Below are 19,625 nucleotides of genomic sequence, written 5' to 3'. Positions count from 1 at the left end.
TCCACTTGCGCTCACGTGTGTGCACGCTCTCTCTCACTCTCTCTCAAATTACAAAAAAATAATTTTAATTCAATTAAATAATATTAATTAATAATAATTAATATGATTATTTAAATTATACTTAAAATAAAAATAAAAAATAAACTCTTCAAGCAAATAACAGTGCAGTTAGGCATCAAAATCCTGGTTCCAATTTCCTCTAGGCTATCTGAGCATTGCTGTTGTCTTTATCATTATTTTGAAGTTTGGAAAGATAATTAAAATATGGGATTGGTCAAAGAATAATATAACCAAAACCTGTGTATGGCAACCCAGAGACCATCAGGATATTGGCTCCAAGACTTGAAAAGAAAAGAAGAGGAGAGGAGAGGAGAGGAGAGGAGAGGAGAGGAGAGAAGAGGTGAGGTGAGGAGAGGTGAGGTAAGGACAGGAGAGGAGAGGACAGGAGAGAAAGGAAAGGAAAGGAAAGGAAAGGAAAGGAAAGGAAAGGAAAGGAAAGGAAAGGAAAGAGAGAGAGAAAGCTGGCAGAGAAAACTGAAGTCATTACATTAGTTTTGCTTGTCTTTTCTCCACCCACCCCATTCTTCCCTCCTAGAATTACATGTTCACAAAAACAATTTACCAGCTCCCTTGCTTCTTGATTGTTATCTCAGAATAAATTACTGTTCTGACATCTCTTTTTATTTGCCACTACAGCCAAACTTATTCTCTGGAGCAAAAGACAAAAAGCATTGATGAACTTCTTTAAGCAAGACAGAACCAAAGCGCATCTGTCGTACATTTCCTGTTTGGGAGCAGTGACATCACCTGCACAGCTGATACCCCAGTTTCAGATCAGAGCAGGAGACTTTTTCACCCTGCAGGAGAGAGCCGCCAGCATGGTGTGCCCTGGTTTGCTGTGGGCTTTCGTGGTTTCCACCTATCTTGGTAAGGAAGGCACACATTTGCTTTTACTATTATCCAACAGGACTGGGAAGTATGAAGAAAGATCAGATCACAGGCATCTTACCCCCTCATTGGTTCTGGCTGTTGGGGGCAAAGAAGCTGATAGATACTGCCCGAAGTTTGATCAAGAAGAGAAAAGGTGGTTGGGGATGGGATCAGCTTGTGAGTCCGCCTGCCTTATCTCTCTGGTGTGACACCTTCTCCTCTTTCCCACAGGATCCAGCACAGCCCAGACGGTCACTCAGACTCAACCACAAATGTCCGTGCAGGAGGCAGACACTGTGACCCTGGACTGCACGTTTGACACTAGTGACAGTAATTATTATTTGTTCTGGTACAAACAGCCTCCCGGCGGGGAGATGGTTCTCATTATTCGCCAAGAAGCTTATAAGCAAGAGAATGCAACAAATGATCGCTTCTCTGTGAACTTCCAGAGGGCAGACAAATCCTTCAGTCTCAGGATCTCAGACTCCCGGCTGGAGGATGCTGCGATGTATTTCTGTGCTCTCAGGGAGGCACAGTGACAGGAGCAACCGGGAGAGGCTTACAGAAACCTCAGACCTCAGCATCTGTGCAGAGGTTGGGGGAAGGGGGAGGGTGAGTGGTTGGGGTGCTAGGAACATAGAGAGGGAATCATCGACTTCTCCGGAGGAAAAGAAAAACTATTCTATAGAACCATAGGAAACACAGAAAGGATGCCTATAAGCCATAATTCTCTAAAGAGTAATAAAAATAAAAGTAACTGGTCCCTCAGCATGGAATGCCCATCCCCACTCAGCCACTTCACCAGTGTCCAAGGTGTTCTGACGTGTCTCTTCTTCTTGAAGTCCTTGTCCCAGTCTTGCCCAGGTAGCACTGACCATTTCCTCTTTTTTACCTTCGGTTTTCAACCCTAAGCTTATTCTTTTTTTTTTTTTAAGAGCAAGCTTTACTTACTAGGGACTGAGTTTTATTCATTTCAATGGCAACAGCATTCCTTAATTCACAGATAGGATTTTTTTTAATTTTTATTTTTTGAATGAGGTTAATTGTTGTATTCCCCTCATTTCCTCAATAAACATGGTAAAAACAAAGTTTTCTGGGCTAACTCAGAGGAAATGGGGACTATATGGTATGCAGAAAATGACTATTAATGACAATACTATATTGATAATAATAATAGTAGTAGTAGTAGCTAATACTTATTGCGTATGTATGTGTGCCCCACAATTCTGATAGGTACAGAATATGGATTATTTCACCTAGTAGTTTGAACAAATCTATGAAGTAAGGTATTATTGATAACCCTATTTTATATGAGGAATAAACCTCAAAGAGGCTAACTTGCCTAGAATCACACATTGTATGTATGGTTCATTAATCAGTGGACATTCTGTGTCCCCAGAGGATGGCAAATGCTACAGCCTGTCAATCTTATCAATTTGACAGATACGTAGATATATTTTGAGAAAGAACTGCATAAAAATGGTGCTATAATGTGCACACACTTGTATAACGTGCCCACTGTTCTCACTTTTTCTAGAGTGTAATTGCATACTACCTGATTTCACTTATCTTTGTAGTAAAGTTAAAAGTAGAATGAACAGTATTACCATTATTGTGCTCTTACATAGAGAATTTGTGCCTTAATACTAGTTTATAAGTATTGGACTTGTGAATTTTTAATATTTTTAACTTCTCCGATTTTTCAATATTTTCACTTTTCAATAGCATTTCAAAGTCACTAATTTATTTATTAAAGTTTATTTATTTATTTTGAGAGACTGAGAGCACAAATGGGGGAGGGGCAGAGAGAATGCAGAATGTAGTTTTAAAAAACCCAAATTATCATTGGAAAACCTTTTTTGTAACTTTTTGAGCTGTTTTTCATATGACTGGGTATTGCCGTGAATGCTTTTTTTTCTTCTGATTTTTTAACCTCTAGTGCAGAACTAATATATTCTGAATCCTTTCCCACATAGTTTTTCCATTGCATGAATTCCCATGGCTATAAAATTTTACATCTTTGGGATGTACCTTAATTAACTCAATCAGTCATTTGCAAATGAGCATAAGTATATTGTTACCAAACCAGACCTATTATAAGTAAAATTGAAGTATTAAAGAAAAATACTTGTACATAAAGCTGTTTTCTAATATGAGGAACAAAGGCAGAAAGAACTGTAGATAAAATTAAATTTCCTTACAACCTGCAGCCCAATGACAAATACTTGAGGCTGGCAGCTTAGGACATTCCTCCAGGAGCTCCTACTGTCTTACCGTTAATACTCTGCTAGAGGGAAAACAACCTTGACAATGGATAGGCCTCCAGGATCCTGTGAGTCTTCTTTAGCATATGAAAGGCCTTTTCGAAACTTCCCTTTGTCTTCCATCTCCCAGCTCCCAAGGATATAATCAGTCACTCTTCACAACCTCAGTACAGCAATTTCTGCCCACAGGTCCTGTCTCTGCTTTAATAAAACTACCTTTTTGCCCTAAAGACTCCTCAAGAATGTTTTCTTAGCCATTGGCTCTAAACTCCAATATTTCCACATCATATACAAGTTAAGAGCGAGCCCAGGTCAAAGTGACTGAAGCAGGAAACAAAAAAATTGTTGGCTAAAGAAATTGAAAAACCCAAGCTAACTACCTCTTCAAGAATTCTAGGTCCAAGTATTTAAATATTGTCACCCATAACTTGCCCCGCACTAGCCTCTTCTTTACTTCAGCTTCTGGCCAACTGATGGCAAAAACAGCCACCAGCAGCCTCAGACTAACAACCTACTGTATTGGCTCACCCAGGTGTGGTGTCTCAATGGGGTGTCTCGGGATTGGATGGAAGCCCCCAAATGCGGAGTGACAATCAGGTGGAAGCCGGTAGACAGTGAAAAGATTCACCTGAGGCAGAACAAAGGCATAGAAGTTTATTGAAGACACCTCCAAGGAGCAGTGGGCAGAACAGCAGAGGAGAGGCTGTCTGCAAGGAGGCAGTGGGTAAGCACCATATTTAAAGGAGGGAGAGCTGGAGGTATGGCTCTTCCCTGTTTTGGTATCTGTGCCTGGTTGTAAGTAGCCCATTGGTCAGTTAGGGCTGATGGATATTTTGAGGTGGGTCATTTGATGGGCCTGTTTCTTTTCAGCCAGGTGGGCCCTGTGACCCTTTCTACAATCCAAAGCTCCAGCCTGTTTGACTAAAAGCGGCCTCCACACCAGATATTTCAGGGTAGTCTCCTCATCTCAATACTCTTAATTTAAAACTTTAAACACTTTTTCTTCGTGTTTCTCCATTAGCCTGCATCAGCCTTCTCTCACCTACTAGTCTATTTGTCATATTTGTCATGTATTGTATAGATTGTGTTTCCTTCCAGGTAGGGATGATATTAAAGGCTTTTAGCCTAATATTTAATAACCTGTTTGGATTTGGTATGAATGTTGGAATGGACACAAGTTGGGAGAAGGCAGTCATAGTGTTAGAACAGAGTCTGGTGGGGAACCCTTTCTAAGCCAGGAATTTACTGTTCAGTTGGAAATTCCAACCCTCTAATCCCGTGGTTGACTTCTCTGCTGCCAGCCCCCATCCTTAGGCGCTTTCCCTAAATCGCTCATTAACATAAACGAAGACACCTCTATCCTTTCACCAAATGAAATTCCAAGAGTTTTAGGCGCTGTGTGCCAGAAATGGGGACAAAAACCCAATATATATTTCTAATTATAAAACACAAATAGCACATGTGCCATTATTAATCTTAGTCTTTGTTCAAGAACTTGATCAGAATAGAACTTTTGGGTATGGAGACTGCATTACTTAATCCCTTTGCATATTTTGCTTCTTACTAATGTGCTTTGCTATCCCTTGTAGGCTGTTTTGTTGGAAACAAAAACTGGCAGCATGAGGCTTTAAAGCACTCACCTTCCTCTTAACTTAGGCTTTTATTCTTAGATCTACCCCTCTCTGAACACTTTATTCTCTATACCGCCAGGAATCAGTCACTGTTTTTTTAGAAGTTTATTTATTTATTTTGAAAGACAGAGAGCACAAGCAGGGGAGTGGCAAAGAAAGAGGGAGGGAGAAAGAGTATCCCAAGCAGGCTCCAGGTCGTCAGCACAGAGCCTGAGGCAGGCCTAGAACCCACAAACTAAGAGATCATGACCTGAGCTGAAATCAAGTCAGATGCATAATGGCCTGAGCCACCCAGGTGCCCCAGGAATCAGTCATTTTAAATGTAAGTTTCAATCTCTTGACAGAAGGAAACACGTTCTGCTTAACAGGGAAGCTAAGGCAGATAACCTTACATACTAGACACAGTATCTCAGAATGACAGATTGATAATTTCTTGCACAGAATGTCTGCAAATTGAGAAGAATGAATGCTGTCAGATCGAAGAGTCCCTTGTTCTGTCTTACTTCATTCTGATTCACATTTAAGGAGAAACATTCAAAAAAACCTCATGAATTTCAGTGATATTATCCGCCAGTCTACAGAAGGTACAAATTTAAGAACAGCTGAGGATCACACATACATTTACATTGGTGGTAATTCTGCGTGCCAGCAAGGCGTGTTCATGTCTGTAGATCAACCAGCACATTAGATTAATGGCAGTCAAACTTAGGGAAACTATGCGATCACACAGTTTGAAGATGACTTCTAAAATATTTGATTATTACTGTAAATGTTTAAATAGCTGTGGAGGTTATAAATTCCACTTTATTATAAATATTGACATTTTCAAGTAAAATTATAGAACAGCTTTTAAATATATGCGATGAAATCTTAATACTAAAGTAATTTGCTACCCATAAACACCCAATTAAAATTTATGAACACAGTTTCCATTAACAATTGAATATAACAATAACAATTGCTTTTTTCCTTTCCTTAAAATCATATTTCCATTCATCTTCTGTAGATTTAATATCACACACTTTTCATTAAAAATCTCTTAACGACTCAAAATTTCTGCCGCAAAAACATGTATGAGACCAAAATTATTATTCATGGGGCACCTGGGTGGCTCAGTTGGTTGAACGTCTGACTTTGGCTCATGTCATGATCTCAGGGTTCATGAGTTCAAGCCCCATGTTAGGCTCTGTGCTGATGGCCCAGAGACTGGAGTCTGCCTCGGATTCTGTGTCTCCCTCTGTCTCTCTGTCCCTCCCCTGCCCACACTCTGTCTCTCTCTCTCTCTCAAATATAAATGAACATTTAAAAAAAAGAAATTATTATTCTTTTTATTTCCTTAGACCATATTGCTCTAATTGTTTTTTTTCTGGGTTGAATTGTAAATACAATTATTAATAATGCACATTTGATGATAACTACTTAAATATACTACTATTTCAAAAAGAATTTTAACCTAATAGATAAAAAGTTCTTTGCAAATACATTTCTTAATAAAATGACTGGGATCTATAATGATTTGATTGAGGGAGGCTTCACCTACACAAACAAAATGAAGTACTTCTTTCCTTAATACCCTAGAGGTGTTTAAACTGCAGTAGGAAGATTCTTTCATGTGTAATGTTGAGAAGCATGGTTGTGAAATGAGAACCACCGTCAAGTTCTCAGGCAGATCATTTTTAGGAAAGCATACATAGAGAAGTTGAGGATCTAGACATAGATTCCGTTAAAATATCTAGCTGTTCCTTTGTCTGAAGATCACTGCATTAGACTGCTCAAAATATTACTGACTCATTCTCAGTAAGTGGAAGTCTTCATTCAGGAATGAGGATTGAGGAAAATAAGCAGGGAATTTGAAGGAATACATGTCAGTACACCTAATGAATTTCCTAAAATCTGGTGGACATTTCTGAATTGGAAGAGTAGCTGCTGAGGAGTTAGAAAGCAATAAGGATTGGGCTCTTGCATGACACAAAATCATTTTGCACACTAATTTGTGTTGGTTTAATATGATTTCAAATCAAATTGGTTATGACTTAAGTGAAGCTGTTTTAATCCACTAGTTTATGACAGACCAAAAAACAAATTTTTTTGGAGGAAAGTTTTGATTGAAGAATGAAGGATGCTGTGTCAGAATGTTGTCATATTGATCATAATGACTCTATTTTCACCAATAAGAACTCAGTAGCTAAGCTACTGAGGGGCCCCACTAAGGGCTTATCAACAAAAACATGAAGAAGCAACTGTGTCAAGGGTACATTTAGAATATAATTACCAAGGGTTTGTGAGGAGTATATGAGAGTGCTTGGTCTGGGCAAGGGGCCTCTGCTGATCTAAAGAAATCTCTGAAAAAAAACATGGGGCGATTAGCTTCTGCCAAGGTAAAGACCTGTTTTACCAGCATTGGGGAAAGCCATACAGTGGCCCCTTGAAGATCATCTCATCCCTCAACACCAACTCCATTTTTCCCTAGAAACATGCTCTAGCAACAAGAGACTCTTATTCTGGGGCTTGCAGCTGGACACAGCTTTTGGTGGGCTAAGCCATCTCTCCACAAGTACCAACTCGTATTGAATGTATACCTCAGGGGGTGCCTGAATGGCACAGTCGGTTAAGCTTCTGACTCTTGGTTTTGCCTTAGGTCATGATCTTGTATTTACCTGAATTTGAGCTCGTGTTGGGCTCTGCACTGGCAGCTTGGAGCCTGCTTGGGATTCTCAATCTCTGCTTCTCTCTCTCTGTCCTTCCCCCACTCACACTGTCCCTGTTTCCCTCAAAATAAATTAATTTAATTTTAAAAAAAAAGGAACACCTCAACTAAATATGGACTTTATTCCTTTTATCTCCCCTTGCCTGGAACAATAGTGTGATTAATCTGTCATTGGTTTGGAGTATATTATTTCTTTATTGGCTTACTAAGAGACATTTTCTTGCAGGCTATTGGCTTGTGAAATTCCCTCCATGAATCTGTATTAAATATATTGCTGACTAAGACAATGGCAGTCTCTGAGCGTAATTTCCCTCCTCAAAACAAAACACACATGTATCTTTATCTTGGGAAAGGCAGTTTTAAATGCCATGGCCATTCATTAATAACTTTGTGAAAGAGAGAGTTGTCCCTATCTTGGGAGAAAAAATGATGATTGCTAGACCTTTTTTTTCCTCTATCATGCAAGAGCATTTCCCGGTAAGAACTTACCTGACACTCTTGGGGAATGCAAGTTGGTTGTCAGCATATTTACCTAGCAATCCATAACTGAGAAAGGCTCATATGGTTTACACTCCGGTGTATTGGCGGTTAACCTACAGAAATAGAAGAGGTGTTAAGAGTTCATAGCCTGGAAGAAAAATTAACCCCAAATTGTTGTATCAACCCTACCAATATTTCATTTTGCTATCTGTACATTTATATCTTTTTTCCTGTAAGCACTCGTGGAATCAGCTATTTTTGTTATTAATGTTCTCTCACCAAGAACTTTAATAAAACTTGGACACAGACTCACTCTTTATTTGTATGAGAATTTTATTTTTTTAGCACAGTTAAGGCCATTCTGGTTCTGAATCAGATAAGTACTTTCTGATACCCAAACTATAAAATCTTGGTTCCATATACATCCAGGTTGGACAAGAAGATAGTTGGCCATTTTTTATTTAGTTTGATAGCTTGACATTTAAAGACTTCTTTGTGAGAGGAAATCTAATGGACCACATGTCTTGAGACATTCCTAATTATTTTTCAATAGTCTAAATTTAGCAATGAAGATAAACAAAAGTAGATGATTCATTTACAGTAACAGCATCAAATCCCACTGACTGTATACCTTTCTCTCCAACCACATGGCACATTCTGGCTTTGGACAGCAGCTTCACAAAGGCAGAATCTGCAGACATGAAGATTTTGCAAAAAGAAAACTCAAATCCATACCGTCCTTAAAGGGTTTCAGAATTCTAGGCCACGATTATTCTGGGAGAGGACGAAAGTCTATCAAATGTCAGCACAAAGTTCCCTCTTACTTGAAATGACCTCACTAGTGTTGCCCTGGTGTCTTGAATACAAAAGCCCTCACTCAACTCAGTGAGTGCATGCTGGGAATACACGTCATGAAATAACTCAAAAACATGACATCTCAAAGTTCTTCAGGTTTTTCTCCTTCCTTCTTAGTCCTCCCTCCCTTCTTCTTTTGAAGGCTGTACTTTCTCTACCAGTTTCTTGAGTTCTGGGGTTCCTAATCCTTCCAATAAAGGGGAACAGGATGTATCACCTCAAAATGTGCCACTTTAGCATGTGGATTATTATGAGCGGAAGTCAATCAAAATCCAACAGACTGAAAAACTTTTACCTTCCCCCCTTAAACTACCTAAAGGAATTTAGATAGGGGTCTGGCACAGAAGGAGAGGAATTACCAGGGATAACTTTTTATCTGAAAAATCTATTTGTATGGCAGGTCAAACATCTGACTTCCAAATATTTGCTTTTCGTATCATCCTGTGAATGCCCCTCCTCCCTGTTGAAGCCCCAGGCCCCTATCCGTTTCCTTAGCTCAGGGTGGCATATGAGCCTCAACTGTTCAATTTGCCCTCGAGTCTCCTATCTTTGAAGCTCCCATGTGCACTAACTTAAATGTCCTTTCTCCTGTCAATCTTATATCAAGTTAATTATTAGACCAACCAAAGGAGCTAGAAAGGAAGAAAGGAAAAACGTTCTGCCCCTAGACTACAGATTCTAAGCCATGTCAAAAAATCCTAACCCCCCAAACACCTATTAACTGGTCTATACTGACAAGTTAGTGGCAGTGGCCCATACCTTTCTGAGTACAGACTCACCTAAGTACTTTAACTTCAAAAGGCTCCAAATCGAGCTCATTACCTCATCACTCCACCTTCTCCAGTGTCCCCATGCTGGTGAAGTTAAGGAAATTATCATTCCATCCAAGGTATTTTCCTCACTATAGCCAGTTATCATTTAAACATGCAAATGTGATCATTTCACTCTTAATATTAACCAATGATTGCCCATTTCCCATAGGACAAAATCTAAAATCATCACCAAGGCTCACAAACCTTCCTTGATCTGAGCTTACTTCTCTGGCCTCATCTCCTATCTCTCAGTGCCAGAGTCCAGCTCCAGCCAGTCCAGGGTTCCCTGAAGGACGGACGGTGTCGGCAAGAGAGTGAGAGAGCCCCAAGATTCTTTCTGATCACCAGGCAGTCATCTCTGTCCTGTCAGTTTTGGTGTCTTTATTTATAGGTCAAATGATAACATGACATCAGAAGATGGAATTTTTACAATGAATAACTCTGTGATAAGATGCTTTGGAAAGTGTACAGAAACAGTTTTTACAGAAGTATTCTTGCAGAACTACCCCAGTCATAGTGAAGTTGAGTAAATCTTTCAACTAAGAAAATAACAGGGTGTTCTTAGTGAAAAACAGGATAACATACACATTTGTTTAAGTCAATAACACTAAGATTAAGTCAAAGGTTAAGTTGTACATAGATAGGCTAGGAGTCATTCTGTCTGGCTCACAAGAAGAAGAATGTATTTGAGCTGGTTAATAAGTTGCTTTGCAAACTTTTTGATTTGATGCTGAATGTGTAAACATCATGGGGGCCCTAAATGTGTCAGCCTTTGTATTTGGGTTTGTGTTTTAACTACTCTTATCCATCCTCATCACAGGTGCCAGGGTAAGGGAAGGTATTTGTGGAATGTAGGCCTTAGGGAAGGGATTGCTATACGTCATCAATTAGCAAAGTTATATGTATTAACTTATGTTCTGCTCTTAACTATTTCTTATCTCTAAATTAGGCTCTTTGTCTCCAGGCCAGACTTAATTGTAACTTTTGTGTTCTTAACCCCCTTTATTATCTATGCCTTGGATCTACAAGGCCCATAGGAAGAGCCTTTTGACAAACAGCTACAGTGCTTTCATCTAAAATCGCTTTGTAGGTACAGGAATATGCTTTTTCTTATGAGGTATCTGTGTGGGAAATATCGGTCTGATTTGGAATATTATGAGGCTTGGTCAATACCAGCAGACTCATTTCCAACATGAGCCAGTAGTAACAGAAGGAGATACCAGTTTTTGCTACTCGTGGCAGGAGGCGGTGCAAATGCTGCCATTTCCTTGCTGTGACTGTGTCACCCAGCGAGGCTGGTGTAGCTCCCAGCATCTCAGCTTCCCCCACCTTGGACTGTGTGTTTAATATCTCCTGTTTGCCCCTCCAGGTCCTCTCTCCACCCTTCTGCACCCTGCTCTGTGCCCCAGGTGGCTCACCTGTAGGGACTGCATCAACGGGCTCTCTTGTCTGCTACTTTTTAGTTGGTTTTGGCCCAAGGGGAGCACCTGCAGAGATAAAGGGGAAGAAGAAGAGCATATAATAAGGTCAGGGTATCTCTTCCCCCAACATCTTCCCTATGAGCTTCACATGGGATGACATTGATCCTCTATCACAAGGTCAGCTCTTCAGATGGTCTGTCCAAACAGCCTCTCTAGCTCCAGGTTCCAGTAATCAGTCTCTCTGTTCCACTTAAGGCCTGGACTGATCCTCGTCCCAGAACACAGCAGTATCCCTTATATGTTTCACACACCCTGCTTATACTTTTATAACTAGAGCCACATTAAACTCTCCTCAAATTTTGCGATTTTTGTGTGCACAAGTTTCCTCCTAGAACCTGGACTGACACTGTCTGCTTTCACATCCTAAAATGTGCTTATTTGAACCTAAATGTTATGTCTTCAGGGAGGCCTTCCTAGCACTTTCGATTCAAGTATAAGCACCTGCTGAATCTCCTACACCACCATGTACTTCTCCTGTCACACCTCCTCCATGCTTAGTGACAGTCACTGAGTAGTGTTCATGTCACCTTCTCTAGGAGGCTGCACATTCCAGGGCATTAGGGATTGGGTCTCTCTTGCTCATTGTCTTAACCTAAGAGTTCGACCTGGGATCTGGAAGACAGTGGATTCTCAGTAGTTATTTGTTGAATTAAAAAATAGATTGGATGAATGAGGCCACTTTTATTCAAAAACAGCACCAGAAAACTATAAAGCAAAATTTGTTGGAAATATAAGAATAACTTGACAATAATAAGTATGGGATACTTTAATATCTATTTCTCAGGGAAATAAAGAGAAAGAGGGAGATGAAAAATAAACTTGCTATATATGTATATACATATATATATAGCCATAGAACATTTACCAAAACATGACCATGTATTATGACTCAAAAAAGCAATAGGAAAGATTCATAAAAGCTACATTCTCTGAACACAGCACAATAAAGCTAGAAATTAATAATTAAAAGATAGTCAATAAATGAGTTGGAAGGGAATTAACAACTTACAGTATTCTAAATAATTTCCAGTTCAAAGAACTAAAAGTTAAAACAGCAGGTCATTAAAAATTAACACTAATGATAACACTACATATAAAAATCTGTGGATCTGTTCAAAGCAAAACCCATAAGAAAATGTGCAGCCTTGATACATTTATTAATAAACAGTCAAATAAAGGAGCCAAATCTTCAACTTAAGAAATTAAAAAGAGATAATAAACAAAATAAGCTAAAATGAAGGAGGGAAAAGTCTAATAATAAAAGTAGGAATTAATTTAAAAGCAAAACAAAAGTTAGAATTTATTAAGCCTATAGTTCTAGAAAATCTGTTAGGAAAAAAGAGAGAAAACACAAATATACATTAAGAATGAGAAAGGTGATATAAGACCATCTCAGGAAGGAATTTTTAAAATTATCAGTACTTTGTGTAAATAGACCTTGATGACATGGATAATTTTGAGAAATCTATAACTTTTCATTTGAACTCTAACTTTCTAAACATTTATATTATTTTATAATTCCAAATTCTGCATTGAATTATAAGGGGGAAAAAAACCCCTGAATTCTGTCTCTTCTATGTTTCCCACGTGACCAGCAAGTTACTGCATGCATATATATATAATTCCTCATGCCAAGTTGAAAGAAATGTTTGCCATTATTGAAGTCTTTCTTGCCCTTCACCCCATTATGCCCACTCCCAACCACCCTCTGTACCACTGCCACTCCCTTCTTTTAAAAATATCTTTTCATTATATCACTTAAGTATTCAAAATCTCATAATGTTTCCTATTTTTTACACAAACATAAGCCCCTTTGGCTAGCTTTCAGTGACCTCCATCATCCACTCTTCATTTTATCAACCCACCTCCTTTCCCAGAGGCTATTTCTTAGCCTATGTTTTCTATGTTAGTGTCCTTCTCAAGAAGAAAAATCAGTATTGAATGATTCTATCAGTTATAGAGAGTTCAGGCAGGAAAGGGAATTTTAGTGGGAATTTGCCTGAGACAGTAGAGGATTGGGTTTAGGATTTTTAAGGAGAGAAATTATATGGTGAAGCTGTTCCACATTGTCCCACACTGACTGCAGTGAGCCACCTACTTTGAGGCCATAGATACTCACTGTCCTTGATGCTTTCAGTCTGTGCCCAGTCCTGAGCTGTAGCTCTGGCCACCCCTGTTGCAGAGACTACAGTTATGAGGCTTACTGCCCTCACTCTAACTCCTCCTGCAAGGAAAATTCTAGAATGAACAAGAAAAGATAATGTTTTCTTTCACTTTTTTTTCTTTTCACTTTCACTTTTTTTTTAATTTCACTTTTATTTTCTTCACTGTGAAAATTTTCTTAAGAGGAGAAAGGATTCAAGGAGGGAAAAAAATCCTAATGTGTCTTTTTTGAGAGTATGAGATCTCATTCTTTATGGCCTCATAGTTAAAACCCGTTAGTCTTCCATACAGAATGATTTCGCATTAGTGCAACTGTCACAAATAATTCCTATGAAACACGGACCCATAATTTGTTTTAGATGTGAAGATAACATATAGCATTTATCAATGGATGGAGAAAATAAATAAATGCTTTATAAAAAAATATTCTATAAGAAGGTTTTGACCTAGTTTTTCCTCCCAAAGCATTGACTACAGTAGTCAGTTAATATCCATATAAGCCAGATAGTTATTTATAATGATTTGTGGAGAGATTCTTAGCGTAGGACCTTAAAAAAAAAGAGAGAAAAAGAAAGACAAGAAAAGAAAAAAGGAAAAGAAAAAGAATAATTGGAAAGAGGACACCATACACTATTAAATGAAAACATTACACATATACCTGATCTACAAACCCAGGATACAAATATCCTCAGGTCTCTTTTATTTTTCCAGCTAATTGTTAGAGCAACTCCCTGCCAAATAAGCAACAAGTTTATTTCCCTCTTGAGGCTTTCCCCACGCCTGCTCTTGACCTGTCAGAATGAATAGATTTAGGCAGTGCAGAAAAGGCTAGTCCCACTTCCACACCCACAAAAATGTCCCCCCACAGTGGACTCCTGCCTTGTTTCTTGCTGGCACCCGGTCTCCCCGATGGTCTTAGAAAGAATCCAGGGGCTGATCCAGCCCCTGAAGGGTGACTCCATTTCTTCAGGGTCATCTTGGCCAAGGGATACCTCATGCCTGGGCCCCCAAGGTTGCAGAGCCCTGTATTCATCTTCATAGACATAAAACCATCACTCAACCCCTGAAAAAACAAAGAACGCTGGGTTCAGAGTAATCCTGGCATTCATATGGCGGATCCACACAACACTGCCTTTTCTATCCTCTGAGATCCATAGCCGAGTGATAAATATCTTCTGTTTTGCATGTCTCAGCCCCTGTGAGTCTGATTACACTTACTTTCTCCAGAGTGACTATAGGGTCATGCCCTGACCCTCTTAAGGAAAGATACTCTTAAAAACCTCTGAAAATCCTACAGCCCCTCTCCAATCTAAGTTACCTTCAGAGACTCAAGGGTGATTTATCCCCAAAATGAGACTCTCCAAGGTGACCTATGCCAGTTTTCTAAGAAGGCAACTCATACGATTCCATAGTATCAATCCTTCCTTTTCTAAGGGATGATGACTTCTGCGACTATACAACGGTTTTCTAGGGTTTTCTTCCTGAGTAATAGAACTAACCCAAAGATTATCACTGGTAGACCCCCTACTATGTGCTTTCGTGAAGTGAATTGAGCACAATTTAATACAATGAAATAAAATTATACATTAAGTGCTGGAGGCCGAGCCGGCTCTGGCAGGTCCAGGGGTCCCTGAAGGATGGACGGTGTCAGCGAGAGAGAGAGAGAGAGAGAGAGAGAGAGAGCGCCCCGAGATTCTTTCTGATCACCAGGCAGGCATCTCTGTCCTGTCGGTTTTGGTGACTTTATTTAAAGGTTCAAAAACAATATGAGGTCAGAGAAAGGAATTTTTTTACATTGGAAGGTCTTTTGCTATGACAATTGTAGAATTATCCTAATCATAGTGAATTTACGACCAAGGAAATAACAGGATGCTCTTAGTGGAAAACAGGATAACATATAGGTTAAGTTGTATATAGATAAGCTAGGAGCCATTCTGTTTGGCTCTCAAGAGGATGAATGTTTCTGAATTGTTTGTTTGTGGAAACTACCAAGGGGGCTCTATGTGTATCAGTCTTTGCATCTGGGTTTATGTTTTAATTACTCTTATCTGTCCTCATCCCAGCTGCCAGTGTAAGGGAGGATGTTTGTGGAGCGTAGGCCTTGAGGAAGGGACTGCCATACATCACCAGTTAGTAAGTTATGTTCTGCCCTATTTGTACCTTAACTATAAATTAGGTTTTTCTGACATGGGACCAGACTCAATTGTAACTCTTGTTTTCTTTAGCCCCCTTTATTATCTAAGCCTTGGGTCTGCAAGGCCCATAGGAAGAGCCTTTCGACAATCATCCACAGAGCTTTCATCTAAAATCTCTTTTGTAGGGGCGCCTGGGTGGCGTAGTCGGTTAAGCGTCCGACTTTCGCTTAGGTCATGATCTCGCGGTTCGTGGGTTCGAGCCCCGCGTCGGGCTCTGTGCTGACTGCCAGCTCAGAGCCTGGAGCCTGTTTCAGTCTGTGACTCCCTCTCTCTCTGACCCTCCCCTGCTCACGCTGTCTCTCTCTCTCTCTCTCCTAGAAATAAATAAAATCTTTATAAAAAAAAAAAATAAAATCTCTTTTGTAAAGGCAGGAATATGCTTTTCCTTATAAGGTATCTGTGTTCAGAATATGAGTCTGATATGAAATATTGTAAGGTCTGGTCAATACCAGCAGGCTCATTTCCAACATGAGCCAGTAGTAGCAGAAGGAGATATCAGTTTTCATTTCTCATGGCAGGAGCTGTGCAAACGCTGCCATTTCCTTGCTGTGACTGCCATCCAGAGAGGCCGGTGCGGCTCCCGGCAATTAAGAGTTCTATCTCCCCGCTAAGGGATTGGAGAAAGCAAATTAGTTTATTGGCCAAGAGAGTAGTATCTACTTCGATATACCCTAGGTTTACCTTTTCCCAGGTCCCATTATGCCTCTACTTGTCTTGTAATGCTCTCATTTGCATTATGCAACAGTTTGCAATCAGAGGTCACTGCCTGGCTTAAGGACTCTGTGTATGTAAACACCTTCTCAAAGTCACAATATCAATTCTGTATTGTTTTAGAGGCTTTGCTTCCCTCTAATTGTTTTTGCAAAATGTCCATGGCTGCCTTTCCTACCACACAGGAACATTGGCGCTGTTCACAGCTTTGCTGAGGCACATGGCAGTGTCTCTATCCTGAGTCTGGTGGTCTGTTCTGCCCCCTCTTCCCTGTTGGGTAATGCTTGTTAGTGGGTCTGGGTTAGTTACTAACAAAAACCTGAGCTCAAACAGATTCCTCCACTATGTAGAACGATAGATCCAGTGACACTTACATGAACATCAGTAAAATCCACATAGGCCATAAAAGGTCAGGGATGCTACTTCTTGGTCATTGCGTTTGCAATAATGCTTGTATCTGTAACCTGTGATCCATTTTCTTCATCATTCAGAAATGGATAAGGAGCAATGTATGGGTACAACAAATAAAAATTGAGATTTATTCATACTGTACATTGGATTTGATACTACAGTCCCGGAATATCAATTTTAAGAGAACACAGCAGGGCAGCTTGATCTAAAGGCAGCAGTGCTTCTTTCTTCCTATTCTTTTCCTATTTTATCATTGGAACTTTATAGCAAAGGAATATGATTTTTTGGTGTGTAAATGAGAGGCCCTACTGGTTGATAAATACTGAGTAGGAGACCCAGCTTCTTGAGTGGGCAAATAGGAGAAAATATGCTACAAGAGAAAGAACATTATTTTAAGAGAGAGAGAGAGCAAGGAGAGAGGCAGAGGGAGAGAGAGAGAGAAAGAGAAAGAGAGACAGAGAATCTTAAGTAGGCTCCACACTCAGCATGGAGCTCAGCTCAGGACTCAATCCCATGAGCTGAAATCAAGAGTTGGATGCTCAATTGACTAAGCCACCCAGGTGCCCCAAGAAGCGCATTTTAACTAAAAGCTGCCCTGGTCATCCCAAATTCATTAATGTGAAAGTCTCAGAAATGACACAGGGCTTCAATCGTGCTGTGAGTTGCAAAGATACAGAGGTCAGTCCCATTCAGCTCAAGAATCTTATAGATGCTGTGAGAAAAGGAATAAAGCTAGATGCACAAATTACTTACCTTGCATGTTTTACTGTGGCTATTGGAGCAAGAGTGAACGTGCAGTAGGAAACAGTAAGGACACTATTATCTGCCAGAATTACTCCAGCAGCATTTTAAGTAGCTTTTGTGAAATAAAAGCCAAGGGAAAATCGTAATGGCTAATTTGGCAACTTTTTAAAAAAAGGAAGAATAAGAGAGCCGTTCATAATGAAGCTTGTCTTCTAAAGCAAATCAGATTTTTAAAAAAATGTTTTTAAAGCTTATTTTTGAGAGAGAGAGAGAGAGAGAGAGAAATAGAGCATGAGTGGGGGAGGGGCAGAGAGAGGTAGGTACAGAATCTGAAGCAGGCTCCAGGCTCTGAGCTGTCAGCACAGAACCTGATGCAGGGCTCAAACTCACAAACCATGAAATCATGACGTGAGGCAAAGTCAGATGATCAAGTGACTGAGCCCCCCAGGCACCCCATAAAGCAAAACAGATTTTTAATAACTTTTCACCTTTTTAATTGGGGTTGGTGCGGGGGAGAATGGAAAATAGAAGGTATATAATAGCCCTGAGCATGGTGGTGTCTCACCTCCGACCAGTTGAAGCTGAGGAAGATGGCGAAGTACTACATAAACACCAGTAGTGACTGTCTCTGAATGTGGAATTTATTGTTTTCTGTCCTCCATGGTTTCTACATCTATGGGATAAGGTCAGGAATTGAGCAGCTTCCTCAGTCCGAGGAGCGATTTTGGAAAAATAAGATATTCACTGCACTACTAATCAACAAAACTCTACTAAAAAAGTAGAACAAAATCTGTCAAAATTTGGCTGTTTCTTTGCCACTTGATCACTAGCAATTGTGACCCAACATGCTTGTGAGGCACTTTTCACACTGTCCCAAGCTCCCTACCACATAGAATGCCTCCTAAAGACGTTGCAGGGTGAATCTCAGAAAAATCTAATTTTTGGATCTGACCTAGATTTGCCTCAAGACTGAGTGTCCTTGCCAATCTGAAGAACATAATATTTTTTCTTATTACCCACCAGTTCCCTCTTCTTCCTCCATTTTTGTTTGTTTTAATTTTGCTAAATAGTGAAATCTACATAAACGTTGCCCTTTTCTTCTAGATAAGAACAAATTTCACTGTCAGAAAAATCATCCTGTAAGAATCAGATTTACATAAAAATAATTGAAAGCAAGCTTTTCCGGTCCACAAGAGAGATGGACAAGCCTTAATCAGTACCCTCAGATACCAGTCTCATCAGATTTTCCTCCAAAACTCCCAGAAAAATAATAGCCTTGCTTCAGTCAGGACTTTAAGTGAAAACATTCCAGAAATAACAATACAATGTAAAAGCTGATCTTAACATTTCAATATTCAGAACCTCTTAAGCAACAGCACACTTTAAAAAAATGAAAAATCTTATTTTTCCAAATAGCCCCAGAATCTTCACAGGCTAATCAGCATCCACAGCAACTTCCTGGAGGGTTAAGAAAGGTCAGCTCCAGCCATCTACCGACCCAAAGCTCTTCAAACCCCTCACAACCTACAGCACGGACTATAATAATTTCTGTATTTAGACAAAATGAAATTTCACATGAAAAACTGACTTAGTTCTATCTTCCTCCAAGCAGAGACTCCACTCTTACAGATTGGGTTAAAAGAACTTTGACCTTGAATTTATAAATGTTCATAATGCATCTTGAATTTCAAGTTTTCTGAACCGCTACCAAAGCAAGCTTCCTTATTAGTGACTTCTTTTCAGGAAATTTTTATTTTGCATTTAGGAACTCACTCTCTGCATCATTATAATCAAACAAGTGTTTTATATCAGATCTCCTATAACCTTTCTTTAACATTGAGCATCATGTCACCATGCATTGGTTTGACGTTGAAAACAGTTTCACAAGAAAACCACTTGTGACAGAAAAAAAATCATTGCTCAATCCAATTGAATTTACTGAAGGAATTTGAATTCCTTACTTGATTCACTTGAATCCTCAAACCTCATCCTTAGTATAGAGGACTTGGATTCTGAAATTAACTTTTGAGTCTTCTCAGGGTCAAGAATATAAGCAAACCCCAAAACAGATGAATATGACTCAGACATTTATTTTATTTTTTAAGGTTTATTTATTTGGCGTCGGGGGGAACTCAAGCATGCATGAGTCGGGGAAGAGCAGAGAGAGAGGGACACAGAGAGAAGGAGAATTCCTAGCAGGCTCCCCACCACCAGCGTACAGCTCTATGCGAGGCTTAAAAC

The 19,625-nt window shown here is 39.6% G+C and overlaps 2 gene segments (V, D, J or C); both read left to right on the top strand.

Annotated features, from left to right (window-relative positions):
• The window catches only part of LOC120240454, a 499,568-nt gene that overhangs the window by 179,255 nt on the left and 300,688 nt on the right, over positions 1-19,625 (top strand).
• Positions 841-1,507, top strand: LOC120240475. The segment is given in 2 exon segments: positions 841-927; positions 1,162-1,507. Coding segments are annotated over 2 exon segments (357 nt in total).

The sequence above is a fragment of the Hyaena hyaena genome, unplaced genomic scaffold (genome assembly GCF_003009895.1).
Source record: "Hyaena hyaena isolate Hyena2069 unplaced genomic scaffold, ASM300989v1 scaffold_256, whole genome shotgun sequence".
NCBI lineage: Eukaryota > Metazoa > Chordata > Mammalia > Carnivora > Hyaenidae > Hyaena > Hyaena hyaena.
Note: the sequence above shows the minus strand (reverse complement) of the source record. Positions and strands in the feature narration are given on the sequence as shown.